Below are 20,072 nucleotides of genomic sequence, written 5' to 3' on the forward strand. Positions count from 1 at the left end.
GACTACTAGAGTGAGCTCAGTCGACCCTTAAACATTATATGGTTATTGTCTCCTTGACGCGCAATGTTAGATTGGTACGATGACCAATCACTGGTGGCCTGTTAAAACACGTGACTAGGCTTCGCATGATCATCCTTTATTTGGTAAAGTGCCTTCACACCACGCTAATATGGGAGCGAGACAAAAAGTGCAGGCTTTTGTGAATGGCCGTTAATTAGCATTGAAAATAATAGCGAACGTATTTCTTGATACGCCAGAGCGCTGTTCTCTGTGCAGCTGACCTGGACTTTGCCAGGGAGAGTTAATCCTTTGCGAAAATTTTTGTTGCCTTTTTCAGTTCATTCCTTGGGATTATCTTTTTTCATCCATTACTCAGTGTTATCCTAGTGCATTATAAGGCAACTTTCGAAATACTTTGCTTTTATATCTATTGAGTTATCTCTTGTTGCTGTCAAGAAAAGAATATTGCTATTTGAAAAAAAAAATTTGGTAGAAGGAAGATGCTTAATATATATTATAGTATTTGATAAACTAATGGTAGTATCACGTACTAACAAGTTAGAAAAGCTATTGTTTTCTCAGGCTTAAACTTCCATTCTAATCATCATTAACATGGTATCCCAGTGTCACACGAGGCCGTAGTGGGAGGCTTTTGTCCGGCGCACTCTTCATCCGCTACTTTTTCTTTGTTGTTGGGTTTCGTTGTCTTTACACAGGCCACTTCAATCTTGCGTTCACCTTGGCCACAAATAGCGGAACACTGGAATTACGAGAAAACATAAGGAAATGATTAGCAATACAGAACTTGTTTTAGAGACATGAGAAAATAGCCGAGTGTTTGCTGTACTTGGAGACTACTGGTTGAAGATCTTGAAGCGATCGAAAGTGCTTCAGCCAATCAGCGTCAAGGCCAGTCTTGACGTCATTTCCGCGACGTTTCCGCTCTTGCCGTGGATTTCATGTTTTTAATGAGACAAATGTACAGAAAATGTTATTCGAGTTGTAAACTAAACTCCCTTGCGTCAATATGCGCATTATTTTTTTCTGTTAAACTTAGTTACGTATGTGTTATAAGAATATTAAATTCTGATGTTTTCCTCCTTACTAACCGGGCCTGATTTCACCGTGACCCATTCAGCAGGACAGGCCTCAACTGCGCATGCCTCTCGTGTCACGGGTTTAGGTCCTGCGCAGTAAGATTCCTGATCTTCAGTCTCGATTTCATGTGATTCATCAACGCAGATAACCTCCCGTGTCCTCTCCCCTGGTTCGCCGTCGTTGCATGTCTTCGAACAGTCGGTCCATTCTCCAGTTTTCCACCTAACGAAGTTCAATATTGACTCCTTTTTAGCATGACCTGACAGAAAATATCTACAGCATCTTATAAAGGAAGAGTGAAAATAATTGATAATATTCATAATCTAATCTTGAAGTGATAAGCTCTAGAATTAACTTACAGGGAAACGTTTTTACCTCGCTGGACATTTTTGAACATTGCACTCTAGCGTCTCATCACCAGGCCTTTCTCCACCACAATAGTGGTCGCTGACCATAGATCCATCATCAGCGCGGACACAGGTGGCTTTCAGCAGCTCGATTCCTGTAAAGTGGTAGAGAGCGGTTAAAGAAAAGTGCGAAGAATTTAAATTCTCTCGTCTCTTTGATTTCAGTATGCATTGAATTCGAAACGAGCGATATCTCGAAGAGAAAATTTCTTTATTGCTTCTTTATTGTTCCTCTTTTATTTAATATTCCCGCCACTTTCTCGCTTGTTAGTGACATTAAGAATACTACTTACCTCCCCCACAGCTTTCAGAGCAACCTAACGAACGCTTTGTCCACTTGAAACTAACTTTCTCGTGTTTCAGGCTGCGCGCAATTCTTGTGTCCATGGCGTTTACGTCTACAGAGCGTGGGACAAGATATCGAATCCTGACCTGGTATTCTTCCTTCCATGACTGAACTAAATACTGCAAAGACAAAAAGGACATACTGCAGAAATGTCAACAAACGCCTCATAATGCGCGTGTGAAGAGAGACGGACAGATAGTTGTCTTTTCGTCGGGTAGATTGTTCGACTCCTTTTTCTCTGTTATTTGACGGACGTTACGATTTCCTTCAGCTTCAAAAATTTGTCTTGCATGGGGGGATGGGATTATTTGGGTAGACACGGAATCTCTCAAGTGGCGGTAACAAACAAATCGGTGATATGTTGTTAACCAAGACTATCTATTTTTTAAACTCATCTTCCTTTGGAATGCATTGGCATTTTAGCTTTAGCCGGTGTACGGCGGGGAGTAAGAATTTTCTGGTTTCGGTAATTTGTTTTGGAAGAATGCTTTTACCTTCGACAGCCTTCATCATGCTGTCTCTCAAAGTACACCTCAATTCCTCACTCACTAAGACTCAACTAGCGCCTAGCCTCAGCCGAAACTTGTAGGGTCGGAATTGTTAAAACCGTTGTTCCGTTTTCTGACGTCATACATTACAGTTCATGTCTAAACTCACTAGTAACTCCACATCCTGATTGAGTGGACCTTGAGCAGTAATTTTCTCTTTCTTCAACTCGTCTCGTGTGTATTTGAACCTCGTACCAGCGCCAACAAACCCGAACATTCGCGGTTTGATGCGAAAGTCCATGTTGAGCAAATCTTTGCCTTCGACGGTCATCATAGCTGAGGATGTTAACAAGCACTGATTATCATACAGTTTTTTTATTGTCATTTCTCCTGATAATTTAGTCGTTCAGACGCTGCTACGATAAAACACCTTCTATTCGATGATGCTTGTTTCTTTTTGTCACCCGAATATCAATGTTTGGTAAGCCGACCTTAAACTTACCCAAGTAGTTCTTGAAACCACTCAGTTCTCTGATCTGAATACTTCTTGCTCCTTCAGGAATAACACCAATCGGCTGGTAATGTCCTGTCCAAATACAGAAAAAAAGAGAACAAAAAATCAAAATAGCGAGGTTACTTCCTTAAGGGGGAGGTAGTTACAAAAGTAGTGTGCCAGTTTCTGTTACCTTGGTAACCTCACCATTCCGGTTTTGAGGACCAGATTGAGCCTGCAGTTGTCAGAAGGACCCATATCTTTAATAATAATTACTTGCTTTGTTTCAATACTTGACGATTAGTCCTTTTTACTCTTTTAGCCACTGTGGTCTTCCCAGTCGAGCTCTTCGAACTGTTCTAATGTCTTACTGAGTGTACAGTTAAGCCAAAAAACGTTTATATAAGCAATTCACTTACCCTTCATAGGATTGGGCAAGCCTTTGTATGTTAACCTTTTGCCGATACATGAAGTTCCATCTCCATCGCAAACACCACAACGGTCAAACACTTTTGAGGAGCCCAGTTTTTTATCACAACCTAAGGGCTGGAAGATAAGACAACAGAAATGCCGAACGTGAATTTGCTGTACATAACACTGTAAAATCAAAAAACTGTTAAAACTACAAAAATGTTAAAACGATACTTTTCCTTGTTGATCGTGTTTCATAAATTTTTATGGTGGAGAATGTGGGTACTGTGTCAACTAGAGGGTAGGGTGAGGGCAGTTGATTGGCACGCAATTACGTGCAACCCTGTAACCAAGAAGGAAGAATATGAACTCTGGGAACGAGTTTTCGTTTCCGGCTTTGCTTCAAGGGATTTTCTCTATGTTCCTTCGCAAATCTCTCATTCTCTCAATGAAATGATACATGCACGTGGGTTGAATTGTCCCTGTTTTGTTTATGACAAAAATGTGTGGGGATAATTCAGGATGAGCAATATGAAAGGCTTTAATTTTAACACGACTTTACCTGGCATTTGCCGCTGATACAAATCCCACTGTTTTCATCATAAGCATCACATCGTGTCCCGTCATCCACGAAGCCAAATGAGTACTTGGCAAATTGGCGAATACCCACCTGGGCGATACACGATAATTTACACTGCTGTCCAGCTAAAAGGCAAAAGAAAACATCAGCAAGCTGCACATGCGCTATACTTTATGTTGTCATTCTCAAGTCACATTTCATTTATTTTTGATTGGATGAATGTATCACGTAACAATGATCAAAATGTTCAAACACCGTAAAAAAACAAAATTATATAACTCCCAAGAGAAACAATAGATTCACTGTAGCTCTTAATCATATTTACGTCAGACTAGCTAACTTTACTTCCCCTCCCACTAGCCTCGCTCGACTTTTGCAGTAAAAACTTGTAAATGTTTTTATAAGCGCATCCTTAAAGAAGCAAAGGGGAAAATACCCTCGGAAATAGTATGTAAAATACCCACGGAAATGGCAAAAGTAGCGGAGGTTTGAGAAGAATTTTCGAGGAGGCTTTGAGGTGACATTTTTTGCAACTGATCATGACGTAATCGTGCATAGAAACAATTGAACATGCACGTGAACAAGGCGTGCATTGCGTCAGCTGATTGGACGATATTTACCTATTACAGGAACAGCAGGATTGTAAGTCCACTGATACTTGTTACCATCAATGAATCTTATCTGTCGCTTTGCTTCACACTGGCCTGTTCTAGGGCTAGGCGTACCTGCTGGGCATTTCTAAACAAAGCAAAAACGTTTTCACGTTTAAGCTGATGTGGTAAAGCTCTTTTGACGATTGTAAAACCTTTTTTTACTAGCAGATGTACTTAGTTGTTTGTTTGTCCTTTTTTTCTTTTGCGACTAGTTTGTGGCACTTGCTTATTAATACCTTTGTCAAAGTTAAATTGTTTCTTAACTTTGCTCACTAAAGTAGAAATATCTTAATTATAATTAACTTTTACGTCGTAATTACTAGGTATTATTACACAGATTCTTGATTCGGTGGTACACACGACATTGTCCTCCAATTGTAATCATATTCTAGCAGTCAGGACAAACCAGTTTTTGTTTTTGTTGTTTTTTTGTTGTTGTTTTTAATTTTTGCTTTTTGGATTCTGGACACGAATCAAATCGTGCACAAGATCTCACGAACACATAAAAAAACAACCATTTCAAAATAAGCATTTTACATTCAGGTAGCTAAGGGCTGTATACTCACAGGCGTTTGGCAGTATTGAAACTCTGCAGAGTGTTCCTTGCATAATTTTCCACCATTTTGGGGTCTGAAAATTAAAATAAGATACAACAGAGGCAACATGGGATACGTACTGCTCGACTGATACTAATCCGCCCTGGATATATGAAAAATTATTTACTGTCTTTAAACAAAACTCTTCAGGAGTTGCGATTGTGACACATTCTGCTTTTTTTTCTTTTATCATTTTCCGCGTGCCAACTTACTCTGGATTGTCACACTTCCTCTTTCTTGTTATCAGCCCCCCACCACAAGAATGCGAACAGTCGCTCCATTCTGCCCACGGGCCGTAACCACCGTCCACAGCCTTTGGTCCCTCGCTGCCAAATGGGACGCACTTTCCGCGTCGACACCACTGGAGGTTGGTAAAAAAAATATCAGGAGTCGAGGCATGTAGTCAACCATTGTCATATTTAAATACCTTATTATAGGAATATAACGAAGCATTTTAACAACGCGAACAAAATGTACGCGTAATAAAATTAACACGAATTGTCGAAAATTTATGTTTACATGCATATAATTAACGCGAATTCTCGTGTGGTGTGTGCTTACATACAGTTAATTAACGCGAATTTGTTGCGTAGTAATCTTTATAGCAAGCTGCGCTATTTAAAAGACAAAACAAGAACGTCCAACATCAGAACTTGAGGTTTAATTCCGATAAACCATACACAACAAAGATATTTTAACAGACCAAAAAGTGACTAATATTCAATGCATGGGTCCAGGGATGGAATACATCCCGTCCTGGCGCTCGCTTTCTTCTGCCTCTGCTATCCCTGCAGCTTTGACGGAGAAGTAGATGACGTGTTAATATATCTTACCCGGAAATAAAGGTGTCTTAAAATAACAATGCTGTAAAATAGAGTGTTTTTAATTAACAATGACTTAAATTAAGGTACATTAAATTAACGCGAATTTTTGAAATTCGCATTAATTACATGTATCGTTAAATTCCTATAATAAGGTATCACTGTAAAAGTATATATTATATACTGAAGTGTCTAATGATAATGATAATGTAATTAATTATATAGCGCATTTTTCATATGTATATGTTCAAATGCGCTTTACACGTACTGTAATTTTACTACACAATTGTAAAGGCCAGACCACAACACCGGGAGCTTCGTGCCCTACTCTTTGTGCGAATAGTGTGTGGGTTCTTTAACGTCCCCTGTTATAAGACTGAAGATACAGGAGACGGGACCTACGGTTTATCGTCCTTTTCCGAGAAGACTAGAATTTCTAACCATTTGCAGATGAAATTACAAAGGCAGCACATTCTCCTCAGTTATTTTAAGACCCTGAGTGTTGGTCCGGTCTGGGGTTCGAACCCACGACCTCCCGCACAGCAGTCAGTCTATTGTACACTTAATGAATGTTCCCGAGGAAAACATCGAGTTTTGTTTTCCCGAAGATGACGATATTTTACCAGGACGAATTCGAGAGAAAAATCGTGGCAATTGAGGGAAACTTCTTTTTATGCGTCATTATTCAGCCTTGTCCCGAAAGGCTCTATTCGTGAAGTACACGAAGGGCGTGGAAATGGATTGGGTGAATCTTTGGGTGTCGTTCAGTCATTCAGTGACGTCATAAACATTGCGCGCCAAATTGAGTTAGTGCGCCATGACGACATGAGGTTTCCCGCCAATTAGTGTGGGAACGACTGGGTTATAGGCAAGGTTCTCGTTTGTTTTGTGTTTCAGAGCAGACCTGGGACACAACACAAGACGAATAGATAGGATTGATATATCGATACTTTTCACAAACTACAAGTTAGATCTTCCAAAAAAATACCAACTTACCATTTTATGACCGCATTCCGTTCCCTCGGCGGCTGGTTCGTGATGTGTAGTGCACATTCTAGTTGTCGGATTCACACACCAGAGTTGCGTGCAGATTTTCTAAACACAGAGAAAAAAGAAACATGGTGAAATGCGTTTAAATCATGGACGAGAATTACCACAGTGATTTGAGATTTTATTACCACGTTAGTTCATTGTTTTTTTGTTTTGTTTTTTTTGCTAAAGAGCAGACGTACTCACGTACAAACTTTGCCGAGCGTGGGAAAACGCGCGTAAAAAGGCCAATTCGACCAAATGGCGGATCAACAACTGCAGTGATATACCCCCTCTCTCCCCCCCCCCCCCCGCCAACCCCAGGGAAATTGTACAAATCCAAGTTCTCTGAGATGCTGGAAACATTCGTAACGAAAACGTTTAAGGTTTGGAATGATAGACTGATTTAAATTTCCTAGTTGAAAGGGGCAAGCCGCCCCCTCTCAGCTCTTCCTCTGACTCCGCCTATGTCAATATTGGTTTGATTTGGCTTCTGTTGTTCAAGGGGGGGGGGGGGGGACATAAGCTTAAGAAGCATAAGCGCAAGAAGAATAAACACTTAAGTTTTGTTGTCTTTTCTTGTCTGAAGCTTTCTTTTCGCGAAGTACCTTAAACTGTCTACTGCTCCCATGTGCTGCCATTTAAGTATATCAGTAAAAATAAATCACCACAGTGGCGGTGCAACTCACCTCTTTCAGAAAAGGCGCTGGGCATGTAATTGACTTATCACCAAAGGCCCGCGAGCATTGATCGTCAGCGTTATAGAGTTCTCCTGGCAGACGTTCCGGCAATGTCACAGCCTTCTGAGGTCTGTCTTTTAAGCACGCAGAATGATCTCCACTAACAAGAAAAAGTAATATGATCTATCGAGATAGTCTTGATATTAGTTTAAGACAGTCGCAACTGCCTTTTATAAATCAATCAATCAATTGATCAATCATTCAGTCAAAGGTTTCATTTGATACTATGAGAGATGCCTGGCAACTTAAACAGAAAACAACAGGGAAATTGAATTTTTTGACGTACTTTAAATATGATAATGAATGGAACAATCTTTGAACATTTCGACAAATGAGTTCTTTGCTATCATATAGTTCTAAGTTGTTGAACATTTCAAATTTTCATGGAGGAAAAAATATTGCAACTACAAACAATGAAGATTTGGTTTTTACTAGCGATGGAATCGGAGTCGTTACCAGAAGCGCAGAGCGTTACGATCTAGTGAAAAATCAAATTGACGGAGTAGTAAACAGGTTTCTCTTCCGCTTGACTGCGTCGTTATGATCCAGTGAAAACTAAATTGTCGGAGTCGCAATCTAGAAGCGGAAGAACAAACCAACAACAGTGCTAGTTCTCAGGACTCTTCCGAGTACTTCCTCTCTGCCTTGCGGCTCCGTCAATCTAGTTTTCACTGGATCATAAGCGACGGAGTCATAAGAGGAATAGTAAGAAAATGGAAACATTCTGATTCTTTCGACTCCAATTCTTTCGAGCTTATGACTCCGCTTACGATTCTGATTATCGATTTTCACTAGATCGTAAGCGCTCTCTCAACATTCTAGACTCCAGAGCACTTCTCTTTTGCGCATGACTGACGGCGAGAAGAGCTCCGGAGATCGTGTCACCGTCAGTCAGGTGCAAAAGACAAGAGCTCTGGGGTCAAGAAACAGGAAAGAAAAATACTCACATCAGGAAAGTGTGAATTGACTGTCTACTACAGTGAGACCATTCAAAGGCTGTTTCTTTACCACTGGCCTGTGTAGACATGATGTTTGTTACATCAGCACACGGATTACCCGCGCTGTCGTGCTGAGCTCCCAAACTGCAAGAAAAAAAAGCCAAAGGATGATTACGTTAAGTTTTGGGTGACTCATTTGACATACTGCCACAAAAATGGGGTGTGATTTCAATGAACAATTTCGTCGAAAGTCAGCTACTGGGTTACTTCTACATTTACCAGGAGTCCCAGAAGTTTCAAGAAACCTATCTTGGAAATAGTAGACAAAGTGTGCCTATGCAAAAATCAAACCAAAGAGCTTTGAGCCTTAAAGCTAAGGTTTAGATTAACCACCAATGCTCTCTGGCTTATTTTACTCACTTGTGACCTGTTTCATGCGCCATGGTGTAAGCAGTTCCCAGGCCACCATCTTTGCTCAGTGTACAACTTCCAGTGAGACTGCACATTCCTTCGACTTGAGCCAGGCCTTCGTTTACCAAGATAAAAATAAAACAAACAAACAAAGATACATTAACAAAGACAACCTCAACCAGACTTCTACGAGGTATTTTTAATTCCGAGACAAGAACAGAATCCTAAATAAAGTCTTCCATATAGAGTATAAAATTAAACAAGTGACGCCGTCCGATGGCCTTTAATTATGGACGCGGTTATTACTTGTTCGCTGATGTTTTTCGCACATTCTAACGTATACCGATCTACAATAGCAGAAGTCCCATACACCACTTCAAGCCTTATTTATTCTTTTATGTATTTCCCACTGCCTCGTTTAGAGTAAAATTCTTTGAATGTTTCACATGCGAGAAGCCAGTAGGGCAATAACATACATAAAAGAATAAAATGGCCGCCAATGAAAGTGGTGTATTTCTAGAATAACTAACTCTTTAGGGATGTTTAGATCTCTAAACAGCTAAAATTCGTCTCGCGTTAATGGCATACCATTATATTTATTAACTGTATAAGCCGAATAAAAACCTCACCTAAAACTTTCTCACAGCCTTGTCCTTGTCTGTTGCCCGCGTTTCGACAGAAATCGTAACTGAAATAAAAGCCACAGGCATGTTATGATCAACTACAAATTGGATAGAACTAGACAAGGGACAACCTTACAATAGCGGCAATCTCTGCGATACGAAAAGACTAAATTTATCAATTTTGTTTCTCTTCAATTTTTCTTCCGTTTGTTGTTCCATCTGAAAGTTTAAATATCGAGCAATGTATCATGACCGTGAAAAGTCCCAAAATCAAGCAGTGTATCCTAACCATGAAATAAAGCAAATGTATCCCTACCGTGAAATAAGTGCGGCGTGATCAAAGTGGTCAGGGTGATTATCATCCTCTACGTTCTGTCTTTTGGCCCACTCACAGAAGCTTGTCATGGTGTTCCCAGCATGAGAGCTTATCACAAACCCTTCCTACAATTGTCAACTAAAACGGTCAATTCCCATAATGCTTACTTTATTAGCGAGTTTAAAGCACAAGAAGGCATCGTCGCCAGTAGCTACTTTCCATATAGATCTTATATCAGTGCACACTTTTTGTGGTCCAATCATAATAAGGCTAGACAACAAAGTTAGAAGCCAAGGGTGTTTTCGGTTTTCTAACGTTCCCTGTATACTACTAAGATTTATAGTTCACCACTACTCCGATCTGATGGAATTGACGTGACGCGAAGGCGGCCGGAGGGACACAGCCAAGGCCCCCCGGGCCGGAGAGGCCCGTGACGCGCGCCGCAGACACCACACACTGAAGTGGGCGCGGATGAGATCCCAGAAAACGAGTGGAGGGCGCGGAAGAAGGGAACAGAGGCGACACGGCCAGAAGAGCGCGCGCAGGGGCGAAGCCCGAAGAACTTATTGTTAAAGTAGAAGTACTTCTACACTTCTAAGGATGTAGAAGACATACTGCCCCACCGAAAGACGTAGTCATTTGAACAACATTCCTTAAAACTACAGAAAATACATCTTTTACTGCACAACCAGTGTGATCTGGGCTAGGATTTGGGCTGCTGTCACTGAGTGTCAATTTCAGAAAAGTGGCAAAGCTCAAAAGCGAACGATTCACTAAAAAAAAACTAACATTGGAAATTCACAGTTCACTGTCTGTGCACACATTTTCCTGTGACCAGCGGAGGTTTTCTCGTAACTCATTCCCAGTTTCCACACTCACCTGATCATGTTCAAGGATCAGCAGCTTGTGCAAGACGTACTTCATGTTCGCACCAATGGAAGTGTCGCCAATAAGATTGTAAACCTAATTGGAAAAGCAATAAGAAAAAATTAGCTTTAGAAATACTGCCATTTCCTTGAATTTTAACTGGCTGTGAAGGCGACTGGACGGAGTGAACTAGCAACATGTACACCGACTAAAATTTTTATCGACAGCAAATTATCATTGTTAGAAGCCAAGCTATGTGTCTACATCAAAACTGTTTTTACAGCTTATAATTTTTTTTACGAAATCTGAATGATAGAAAATTTGTTTCATATGCATACAGTGCAACTCCGATATAACGAACGGGCTCAGTTCCACAACGTTTACTTGTTACATATAATAATATCTAACGTCTGATATCCTTGACCGACCCAAGTAAAGGCATTTTCAATACCTTGAAGTGCTACTATGATGAAATTCGTGTCTTTCCTATCTGAGCCGTTTTAAAACATTAACAAGAAGTCTGTATGAGAACAAAAAATGCCGCCGGTTTACAGTTTTCAAGTATCTCTTTTCTTTCCAGAGATATTCAACACTCTAACACTCTACTAATTGTGTTTTACAATATGAGCTTAAAAGTTTTGTTACCATGTCAACATACTGGTTTCCAGGCCTTAAGCTAAAATATCTCTGGAACTAAAACAGATATTTGAAAACGAAAGACGCCATTTTGAATCTTTCGTTGAATTCTCTATGATACACCTAAAATTGCAAGGGGTAAAATTTGATCATCAGCCGGAAAATGTTCTTTTAAAAGCAGTGTTCGAAACAAACCATTTTTCAAGAAAGTAGGTGAACTTACGATGTTAACGAGACTTGGTACATAGACCTTGAGCTCCTCAATTCCATGGAATTCTGTCATTTTCTTGTCGGCAACAACAAGTGTTTCGATGGTGTAATCCCCGTTATAATCTACTGGTGCAGGCAGGTCAAATACCATTCGCTTCGTCCTGGAACTGGGCTCGTCTGTAATGACGAGAAAATAATGCGCCTTTAGGTAAGAGATGAACGGAAATAGAGTTCTAAAGTGATCCTTTGCAAAAAATATTGGCAATAAAAAATTGTGCATGCAATCATCCATGAGTGTTTGATTGACAGTTCTACAAATTACTATTAAACTGAGAGAAGTGTCGTGCTTGTGAATGTGAAATTGTTATCGCGCTCGCCTCCCACCAATGTGCCCAGAGTCGAATCACGGACCTGGCGTCATATGTGAGTTGAGTTTGTTGTTGGTTTAGGCCCTTGCTCCGAGGGTTTTCTCTCCGGGTTATCCGGTTTTCCCTCCACAAAAACCAACATTTCAAAATTCCAAAATGATCGGGAATTCCAGGTCCACGTGTTTGTCAAATCGACTGTCATGCTACCCCGAAAAACAGAGATTATTTTATTTTATGTAGCTCATTTTGTCTTGGTGGAGCACGAAAATATATTTAACATCGACAAAAAAGCTTGACTCAGTTCTATCCAGATCAAAATACCAACCTTCCACTCCGCACCAGTTCTCTGATCTTTTCTCAACTTTCAATGCCTTCCCATCACTCTCCAGGGGTGTGGCAGATCTTCTGTGGATCACGTGAGCACGAGTTTTGTTCTTCTCCAGTCCCAGCCGGTCCGGTAGCGGATTTATTGTAAATACATCTTCTGGAGTGCGAATCAAACCTCGCTAGAGAGTAATAATTTTTGTTTTTAAAAGAGATAAATAAGATCAGCTGGAGATAATTAATTCATTTGGTGTGATAGTCCGAGTAGGAGTAGTCCTGAAAAGTTATGTTGTTTATGACTGACGTTTGACAACATAAGCAAAGGTCCACTTCACTTTGAAGATCAAAGGACTTGTTGTGTAGATAAACCCTGATACTGGAGAAGCTACTGATACTTTTGGGTACAAACCATTTACTTTGTGACTGCGGGGTTAATAGATTCACACCCCCTTAGTTGCCCCCAAATTGAGGAATTTCGATATTTTTAAGGCGCATTTGTAAACCGTCTTCGATGAATATCAAATTTAGACAAAGACTGAGGTGGTCTATTGTATTCCTAAGTGAACAAGTTGATGAGAATGCGTCCAAATTGCTCGTTGTTAGTTTCAGTGGCTACTCTTTGAAAATTTGTCAAAATGTGGCAACAATTCCCTTGACTACATATAGAAAACGGAAAAAAAAACAAGAATTTAAGACTATCTTTACTTACCAGCCCATCGCAGTTGCTCACGGCCACTTTAGTACCCAGCCCTTTTGATGATACCGCGTGACCAGTATAATGACAATGCTCAACGTCAAAGTGAAAGCGAGAACTTTGATTTCCACGAACCTCGATGACAAAGTTTGGGGAGAGAAGCTCATCATTAAGAGTAACATTTAGGTGAAAATTCTGACCAAACGCGGACAAGTGGAAGAAGACGGGCTCTTTAATGGCGCTTTCGATATCGCGGCGTCTGCGATGATTTCCATTAGACAGGTCACGTGTCAAGAAGTTGGCATTCTCGTCGACTTGAACTGGGTGGGTCACGTGGTAATCTGGAACTAACGTTATGAGCAATTATTTTTCAAAGGCGTTTTGAAAGGCGTTTCCTAAACTAAAAGCATTCTCTATAAAAATGATTCAATTTTGGATATAAACCAGTTTCATAGACCATTTTCAAAAATACCATATTACTCTTTCTTTTTTTGACAAAAAAAATAAAAAATTTATACACATACATCAACTTTAAGTTTGAACCCCGGATTTACAGACAAGCTGTAGAGGCTAATATCTCCGAGAAAGAAAAAGAAGAAGAAGAAAAACCCTATCTATAGTGTAATGAAACCCTATTTATAGACGTGTCGAATTTTATACTTTTCTACTTGCGATGTATTTATACCTCACCATATTTCTGCAGTGTTCTATTAATATTAGTAAATTTACGGTGTTTTTGCCATTTACAGTGCTGATGTTGATAAAACACATCAACAGCAATATTGTTATCGGTGCAAAAAAAATACAGTCTTGAATATTTTTGACACTAAAACCTAAATGAAGGTGAGAAAACCTATTCGGACTCGCTGTATTGTCACTCAAGACCTTTTTCATTATTATGTTTCGCAGCTGATTTTTGCATTTCATTCAGAAACCATTAATGTATCAAGGGAGAAAGTTCACAGCTTTCACCAATGCTGTCTATTCTTGTTAGTTATTCCACATTTTCAAGTAAAAGCTAAGTTATCTTTTCCAAATATATTTGAAGCTTAAAAACAAATGCTATCGAATTTCTATTAAGGGAAGACAAAAAACCGATGTTTTTTTAATGGTCAAGACCAGACCACCTGTATTTGTCAACTCAAGAACACTTGTATTGTAGCTAGCAGTTTATAAGTAATATCAAATCATAAATTTATTTCGCCCCCTCCACGTAAAATGGGCATTACGGATGCTCAATTTTGGATGCTTTTAAGGCAATGTTTTACATTCAGTACACATAATATATGAATGTTATATCAAGAGTACATATAATATGTTTTCTCTCATAGGAGTTTAGATAAGAAACAAGGTAATAAGAACTGAATTTAGGAGCTTAACGGATTTCGTTATCTTGGCTTAATCTCTTAATGGAGCTTAGTTTTTCGCAGTTTCTTAATTAAAAGCTATTGAAAAATTCATGCGGAGGTAATTATTCTTGTTGTGACTAAGCTGAATGAAGCAACCATTATTATTCATATTCCCTCGAATTCCTGTAAGATAACCTTTGCAACTGTGCGTAATGATAGGGCGTTAAAGCTATTTATGGATATTATTTAAGTCCATTTTACTACAAATTGTTAACAATGGTGTTCCCAAAAAGACAGAAATAAATTTTCCTGTCTAAAAATACAGTAACCACTCCCACTGTTCATCAATTTCGCTTCCTACTCCTTGCTGTTACGCAAAGGTTCGTCAATAAATTCAACACAAAACGTTCCATTGGATCTACAGATAAACTTTTCAACCGAAAAATATAACATTAGTCATGGTTTAGTCTTGTTTGGCGAAAGATAGTAAACATAGCCCAAACAAACTTATCACAAGACTTTTTGGCGTCAGGATTATCAACCAGTTTCAAACCTGTTTGAATGTCGCTGATCATAAAAAAAAACAAGTTATGCACAACAAGTCATAATAAATCCGGTATTAATACTGGATTTCCAACGATGCATAAAAATATCGACCCTTTCTCGATAAATACTACTAGGTTGTCCCTTTCACATAAGAATTTGTTCCGAGGCGTAAACGTGAATTAAAGGTGTTATTGAAGGGTTTGTTAATATTTTGCACATTTTATTTTTAGCTAAATCTGATTCTCGATCAAATATAATTGACATGCTTGCAACCACAGTAATTTTGCTGATGAATTTCAAAGCCTGGCATAAATTTTAAATTGATTGCTTTCAATATCAGTTTAGACCTCATTTTATGGTAGAAGAGGTTCTTTTTCTTCTCTTCTGTCTTTTTCCCTTTTGAGAATTCGTCTTGTGCATTAACTTGGCAAGAAATCTCACATTAAAATCCGGCCTAAATTTGGTTAAAATTAAATCAAGTTATAACTAAAGTTCGTATTCTTTCATGATCACCGAAATATCATTTTCATTCCTTCAAGATGAGCCAAGGGGCTTAAGAACTGACTTCGAAAGATACTAAAGTTTTACATCAGAAGGACCCATGCATTTGCAAAGAGGGGACTCAATAATACAAGAGTTTTTTATTTACCTTAGATTGAGGTTAGATTATTTGCAGCCGCTTTTAAAATGCGTCTTCTTATACCAAGTAAAATTAACCTCAACTACAGATATTTTTTTATTACAAGATTGTTTTGAAAGAATCCTTTTACAAAGAGATTCATTTTTATTGAGAAAATAATTTATATTGTTAAAAATTAAATAAAGATTTATAAAATAAGAATCCGTTTCGCACTCGGTACTGATATTGGTAAACTATAGTGACTTTTGTTACGGTGTGAAAAAGTCAAAGCATTTATAAAAATAATTTGTTGTTGCTGTGTATGAAGAACATATAATCGCACAAAACGCGCGCGTACCAGCATTTCACTGGTTTTCTTACATTCGAAATGCGGCGGAATTTATTCAAGGACTACACTCAGCAAACGTTCATTGGAGTTTACTTCAAATTATTTTTTAAGAACAGATGTTGGATGATCTGTTCCAAACAATAACCCACATTCTTAAAGCTAGCTAAATATGTATTGGGTTTATTTTGATTTTCTTTTCACTTGTTAGGTATGACTGTAAAATAAGTTAGCTCCCCAGATATACCGTGATCTGTACAATTAGATTTTAAATAATAAATTGCCACTCCTCCCTGTGTTAAAATCGGATACAAAAGAGAACGCACTAACACGATTATATTAAATCTTGTCACACTGCTTACCATCTTGTGGAAAGGGTTCGCCGAATATCTTTTCTCTCTCGTGGGGTGTCAGTAAATTGTGCACATCCTCAATTTAAAACAAAGCAATAGAAGATAAGTAACAGTTTTGCGAATTGGATCAGTGTGAAAACTGATTAGTTTGTCTCCCAACAAAGCGTTTTTTTTTTCAGTTTCAAACACGTTCTTACCTTGTACAAATTTGCTCGAGCCCGCGGAAGAACTAAAAGAGTGAAAACTGTCGCGACAATCCGTGAGAACATTCTGCCCCGAGGCACGAGCAACGTTCAGGCTGACGACCCGTTAAATGTAATCGTAGAATCGCCGCTCGCCGAGTATGTGTGTGTTTCCTGAACTAATTATACTTTCAAATGAGCACAATATCTGCCACTGTTTTGATGTTTTCATTCGGTATTGATGGAATATTGCTCGCAGCTACTCAATGATTTTGTCTCGGTCGGTTCCTCTCAAGTTTTCGCCATTAACGATCTAGATAAACAACGAAATGCAATTAGAAAAACTCGTCCTGCCTTTTAAGGATTCTTGAAGAGTAAGCTCTCGCGGCACTGCCACTTCTAAACTTGATAACATCTTTTTTCACTTCTGGTGCCACAAAAAAAAAAAAAAAGCGCCTCGTACATCGTCTTACTAAAAACGCCATACAAAGTTCTAAATAATTTCAAATTTTTATACCCCCACTCTTTTAAGAGAATAAACGATGTAATAAAACGAAAAGAAATTGAAAGATCTCCCGCCGGTTTCGGAATAGTCAGGTAAACCGCAGCCACGCCAAGATATCTCACCAATAAAGCCATCTTGAGATGGCAAAGTGCCTTTGTTGACTTAAGTAATTTCTTTCTAGGAATCTGATTCACAGATTGTTAATTGTAGCTTATGTGTTGTCGAATTTTTCGCCACGAGAAGAAGTGTTTGATTTTACCGCCCGTCACGAAAATTGTTATACATTTGACTTTTTCCCATGTCTTTTCACGAAATATTTTTTAACTGTTAAAATCCAAGATCTTGGAAGCTCACTGACAAATAATGAACCTACTACAATTTATGGGTAAAGGTTAGGTCATGTTTCTTTTCTTTATATAAAAGAATAAAAAAAGCATTATTTACAACAACAATAAGGGAACGTGATTCAATCAAAACTATCTTTTTAGCTATGTTTATTCTATTGACGGTATTCTCCCTTTTGGTAATTATCAATGGAATACGATAACAACGAAAGTAATGAAACCTAAATTCTAACCTTCTTTAATATATTTTTGGTGGTTTTTCGATCCCATAGGAAAAAATTCTTCATCGAAATACGAAGATTTGAGTACACGGCCAGATTCGAAACCCATTCCATGTCTGTGCTCAGTATTGCTAATTTAGGTTATTCTTTTCTGATTGAAAAACGTCTCTGTCGGAACACCATGTGACATTTGCTCTGTAAAATCAAATCAAAGTTTATATATTTACAATTCAAAGACGCATTCTTGCGAAGTTGTTTCTTTCGCAATGGTAAACGCCCTTAAGTAAACGCCCTCCTGGGTCGTCGTGTACATTTCCATAAATCGTCTTCAGAATTAAGCCCCAACTAAGCGGTACAACCTTTTAATCCAACATCATATCGAATAAACCTGCTTTAAACGATGAAACATCGCTTTACGCAGAAAATGTCGAGTGAAGGTATCTGAACAAGGGTCGGCAAAACTGACACGTTCATTAAAGCTATATTGGATGAAAATATTTGATCCTTTGTTAAGGCTTAAAACCCGCGTTTTCAACCCGCCGATGGCCTAAATGAATTTCACGTTGTATCATTCATTTGCATTAAAACTAATCAAATATTTAATTGTTATTTACTGTGTGGTTTATCCCGATTATAAAACAACACAAGACGCCATTTTGCTGTAAATACATACGCAAACATGCGAAGTCCCTGCGACCGCTGATACATCGATTAATTACTTTGCGCGTCTTCTCGGCGCCTGGGGCACTTAACGGCGACAAAACACGAAATGAGGAGATCTGCCGATAAACCCTTAGCTTGATTTTACTGACGAATTTTTCATGAGCATGAAGGATATGTCAAATTATCTAATTCTAACAGACATACCCGTTGCAAATACAGACCTCTTAATATCAGATTGTGACTGACAATAGATCACAAAATGCGTGGAGTTTGAATAAAAGAAAATTCAGGTGTTTTTGGTTTTTGTGTGAATTAATGCGATTTTAATATACAAAATGAAAATTAAAACGGAATGTTTACAGTCATAGAGAGACTGGAAGTAGCTTTCAAAGTGAATTACATTTTTATATTTAATTCAAAGAAAAAAATATGACTTTTATATTCATGCTCTCAAAATGATGTATCTAGTTAAGGTTACTTTAGCTAAGTGTCAATCATCTTGTTCTAAATGACCGTGAATCTGTCGATAACACACTTTCCGTTAAAGAAATGATATTGCGCTCTTTAAGTACACTGGCGATATTGATTTTTAATTTCTGGATATAATTTACGTATCTACCCCCAAGCTACTTGACTGCTATGTTTTCGATACATACGCAGCGTCGTTAAAGCTATAATTTACAGCACATCCGTCGTATTGTACAAAAGAAGATTGATATATTCTGTATAAGACTTCGAAGTCGTGCGATAAGGGTCGGAATAAACTGTAATAAGTCAATATAACCTGAATCCTTTAAATCTAAAGAGCACTAGAGGAAATACCATTTCCGATTTCATGCTTATGACAGCACTTCTAAGTAACTGCAAATATAAAATTTTCTTACCCACCTCCAGTCCCACATTTATTTTATTTAACTTAAATAGAAAACCAGCTTCGTAAGCGTGGGCGAAAACATCAAAATAGGATCCAAAAATACAAGTTAAAAGCTATGAATAGCTGCATTTTACCTGTGGCCGATAGAATATACTTAAATATCTTATCTGTCTTAAAATGTTAAATGGCTTAATCAATGAGGTATCGTTGGTTTGTACTAGCCACTTAACTTAAGAAAATTTAAGGATTTTTGTAAAAGCAGTGATATTATTAAACTGCAAGTAGAGTCCCTTCACAAAGAGAACTCTGCTTGCAGAGTATGGTGTCATGTAATCCGAATACGTTTTTGAAACAGGATTTAGCAAAAAAAACCATCAAATCTTTACACTATAATAGTCTTTAATTTAACCTATCTTACATGCATGAATTTTTTTCAATAGTTTTTAATAATAAGAAAGTGCTAATATCTAAGCACCATTACGAGAATAACGAAATCCGTTAAGCTCCTAAATTCAGCTCTTATTACTTTGTTTCTTATCCACACTCCTATGAGAGAAAACATATTATATGAACTCTTGATTTAACACAAACATCATGTGAACTGAATATAAAACTTTGCCTTAAAAGCAGTCAAAACCGCGCATCTGTATAAATGCCAATTTTACGTGGAAGGGGCGAAATGAATTAGTGATTTGACATTTCATACTTGTAAATTACTAGCTACAAAGATACAAGTCCGGTCTTAAAGGTCAGATGATGAAAGCCAAACACGTTCTGACATTTGCCGATGCAAAAAATGCTGTTTCATAGATCCTTGCAAAAGACCGTCCTAAAGCACTTTATACCTTTCGTCATTTTCATGTCAGTCTTTAAATTTGGCTGCCCCTGCAATAATGATTGCTTCCGTCATTTATCGATATTATCAAGTTCAAACTGAAACCGAGTACGGCAGCCTCGAGGCAGCCCGTTTTGTTTTAAAAGCATCATGGTTTTCAACGTATGCGTACGTGATGCACCGTGT

General features: G+C 38.3%; 1 protein-coding gene across 1 annotated transcript; it reads right to left on the bottom strand.

Moving 5' to 3' along the window:
• Positions 1–120: 120 nt before the first annotated feature.
• On the bottom strand, positions 121–16,738 carry LOC144628626 (A disintegrin and metalloproteinase with thrombospondin motifs 6-like). Its single transcript, XM_078486769.1, has 23 exons — positions 16,460–16,738; positions 16,272–16,338; positions 13,065–13,396; positions 12,357–12,537; positions 11,677–11,840; positions 10,830–10,913; positions 9,951–10,075; positions 9,641–9,699; positions 9,021–9,126; positions 8,610–8,744; positions 7,612–7,762; positions 6,890–6,988; positions 5,285–5,433; positions 5,043–5,106; positions 4,444–4,561; positions 3,806–3,948; positions 3,252–3,378; positions 2,842–2,925; positions 2,509–2,675; positions 1,799–1,970; positions 1,474–1,600; positions 1,110–1,320; positions 121–760 (listed from the first exon to the last, which is right to left on the bottom strand). The coding sequence occupies exons 1-23, from the start codon at positions 16,529–16,531 to the stop codon at positions 608–610; spliced, it is 3,090 nt and encodes a 1,029-aa protein (XP_078342895.1). The 5' UTR covers positions 16,532–16,738; the 3' UTR covers positions 121–607.
• Positions 16,739–20,072: the final 3,334 nt, after the last annotated feature.

This window comes from Oculina patagonica, chromosome 1 (assembly GCF_052425735.1).
Source record: "Oculina patagonica isolate OP01 chromosome 1, crgOcupat, whole genome shotgun sequence".
Classification (NCBI taxonomy): Eukaryota; Metazoa; Cnidaria; class Anthozoa; order Scleractinia; family Oculinidae; genus Oculina; species Oculina patagonica.

Bases quoted from the DNA above. Each gene is read 5' to 3' on its own strand.
- LOC144628626 (XM_078486769.1), bottom strand. From the start codon at position 16,531: ATGTTCTCACGGATTGTCGCGACAGTTTTCACTCTTTTAGTTCTTCCG. The intron at 6,989-7,611 runs GTGAGTTGCACC...CTCTGTGTTTAG, and splicing joins CAGCGCCTTTTCTGAAAGAG to AAAATCTGCACGCAACTCTG. The intron at 1,601-1,798 runs GTAAGTAGTATT...ACCACTTTACAG, and splicing joins CTCTGAAAGCTGTGGGGGAG to GAATCGAGCTGCTGAAAGCC.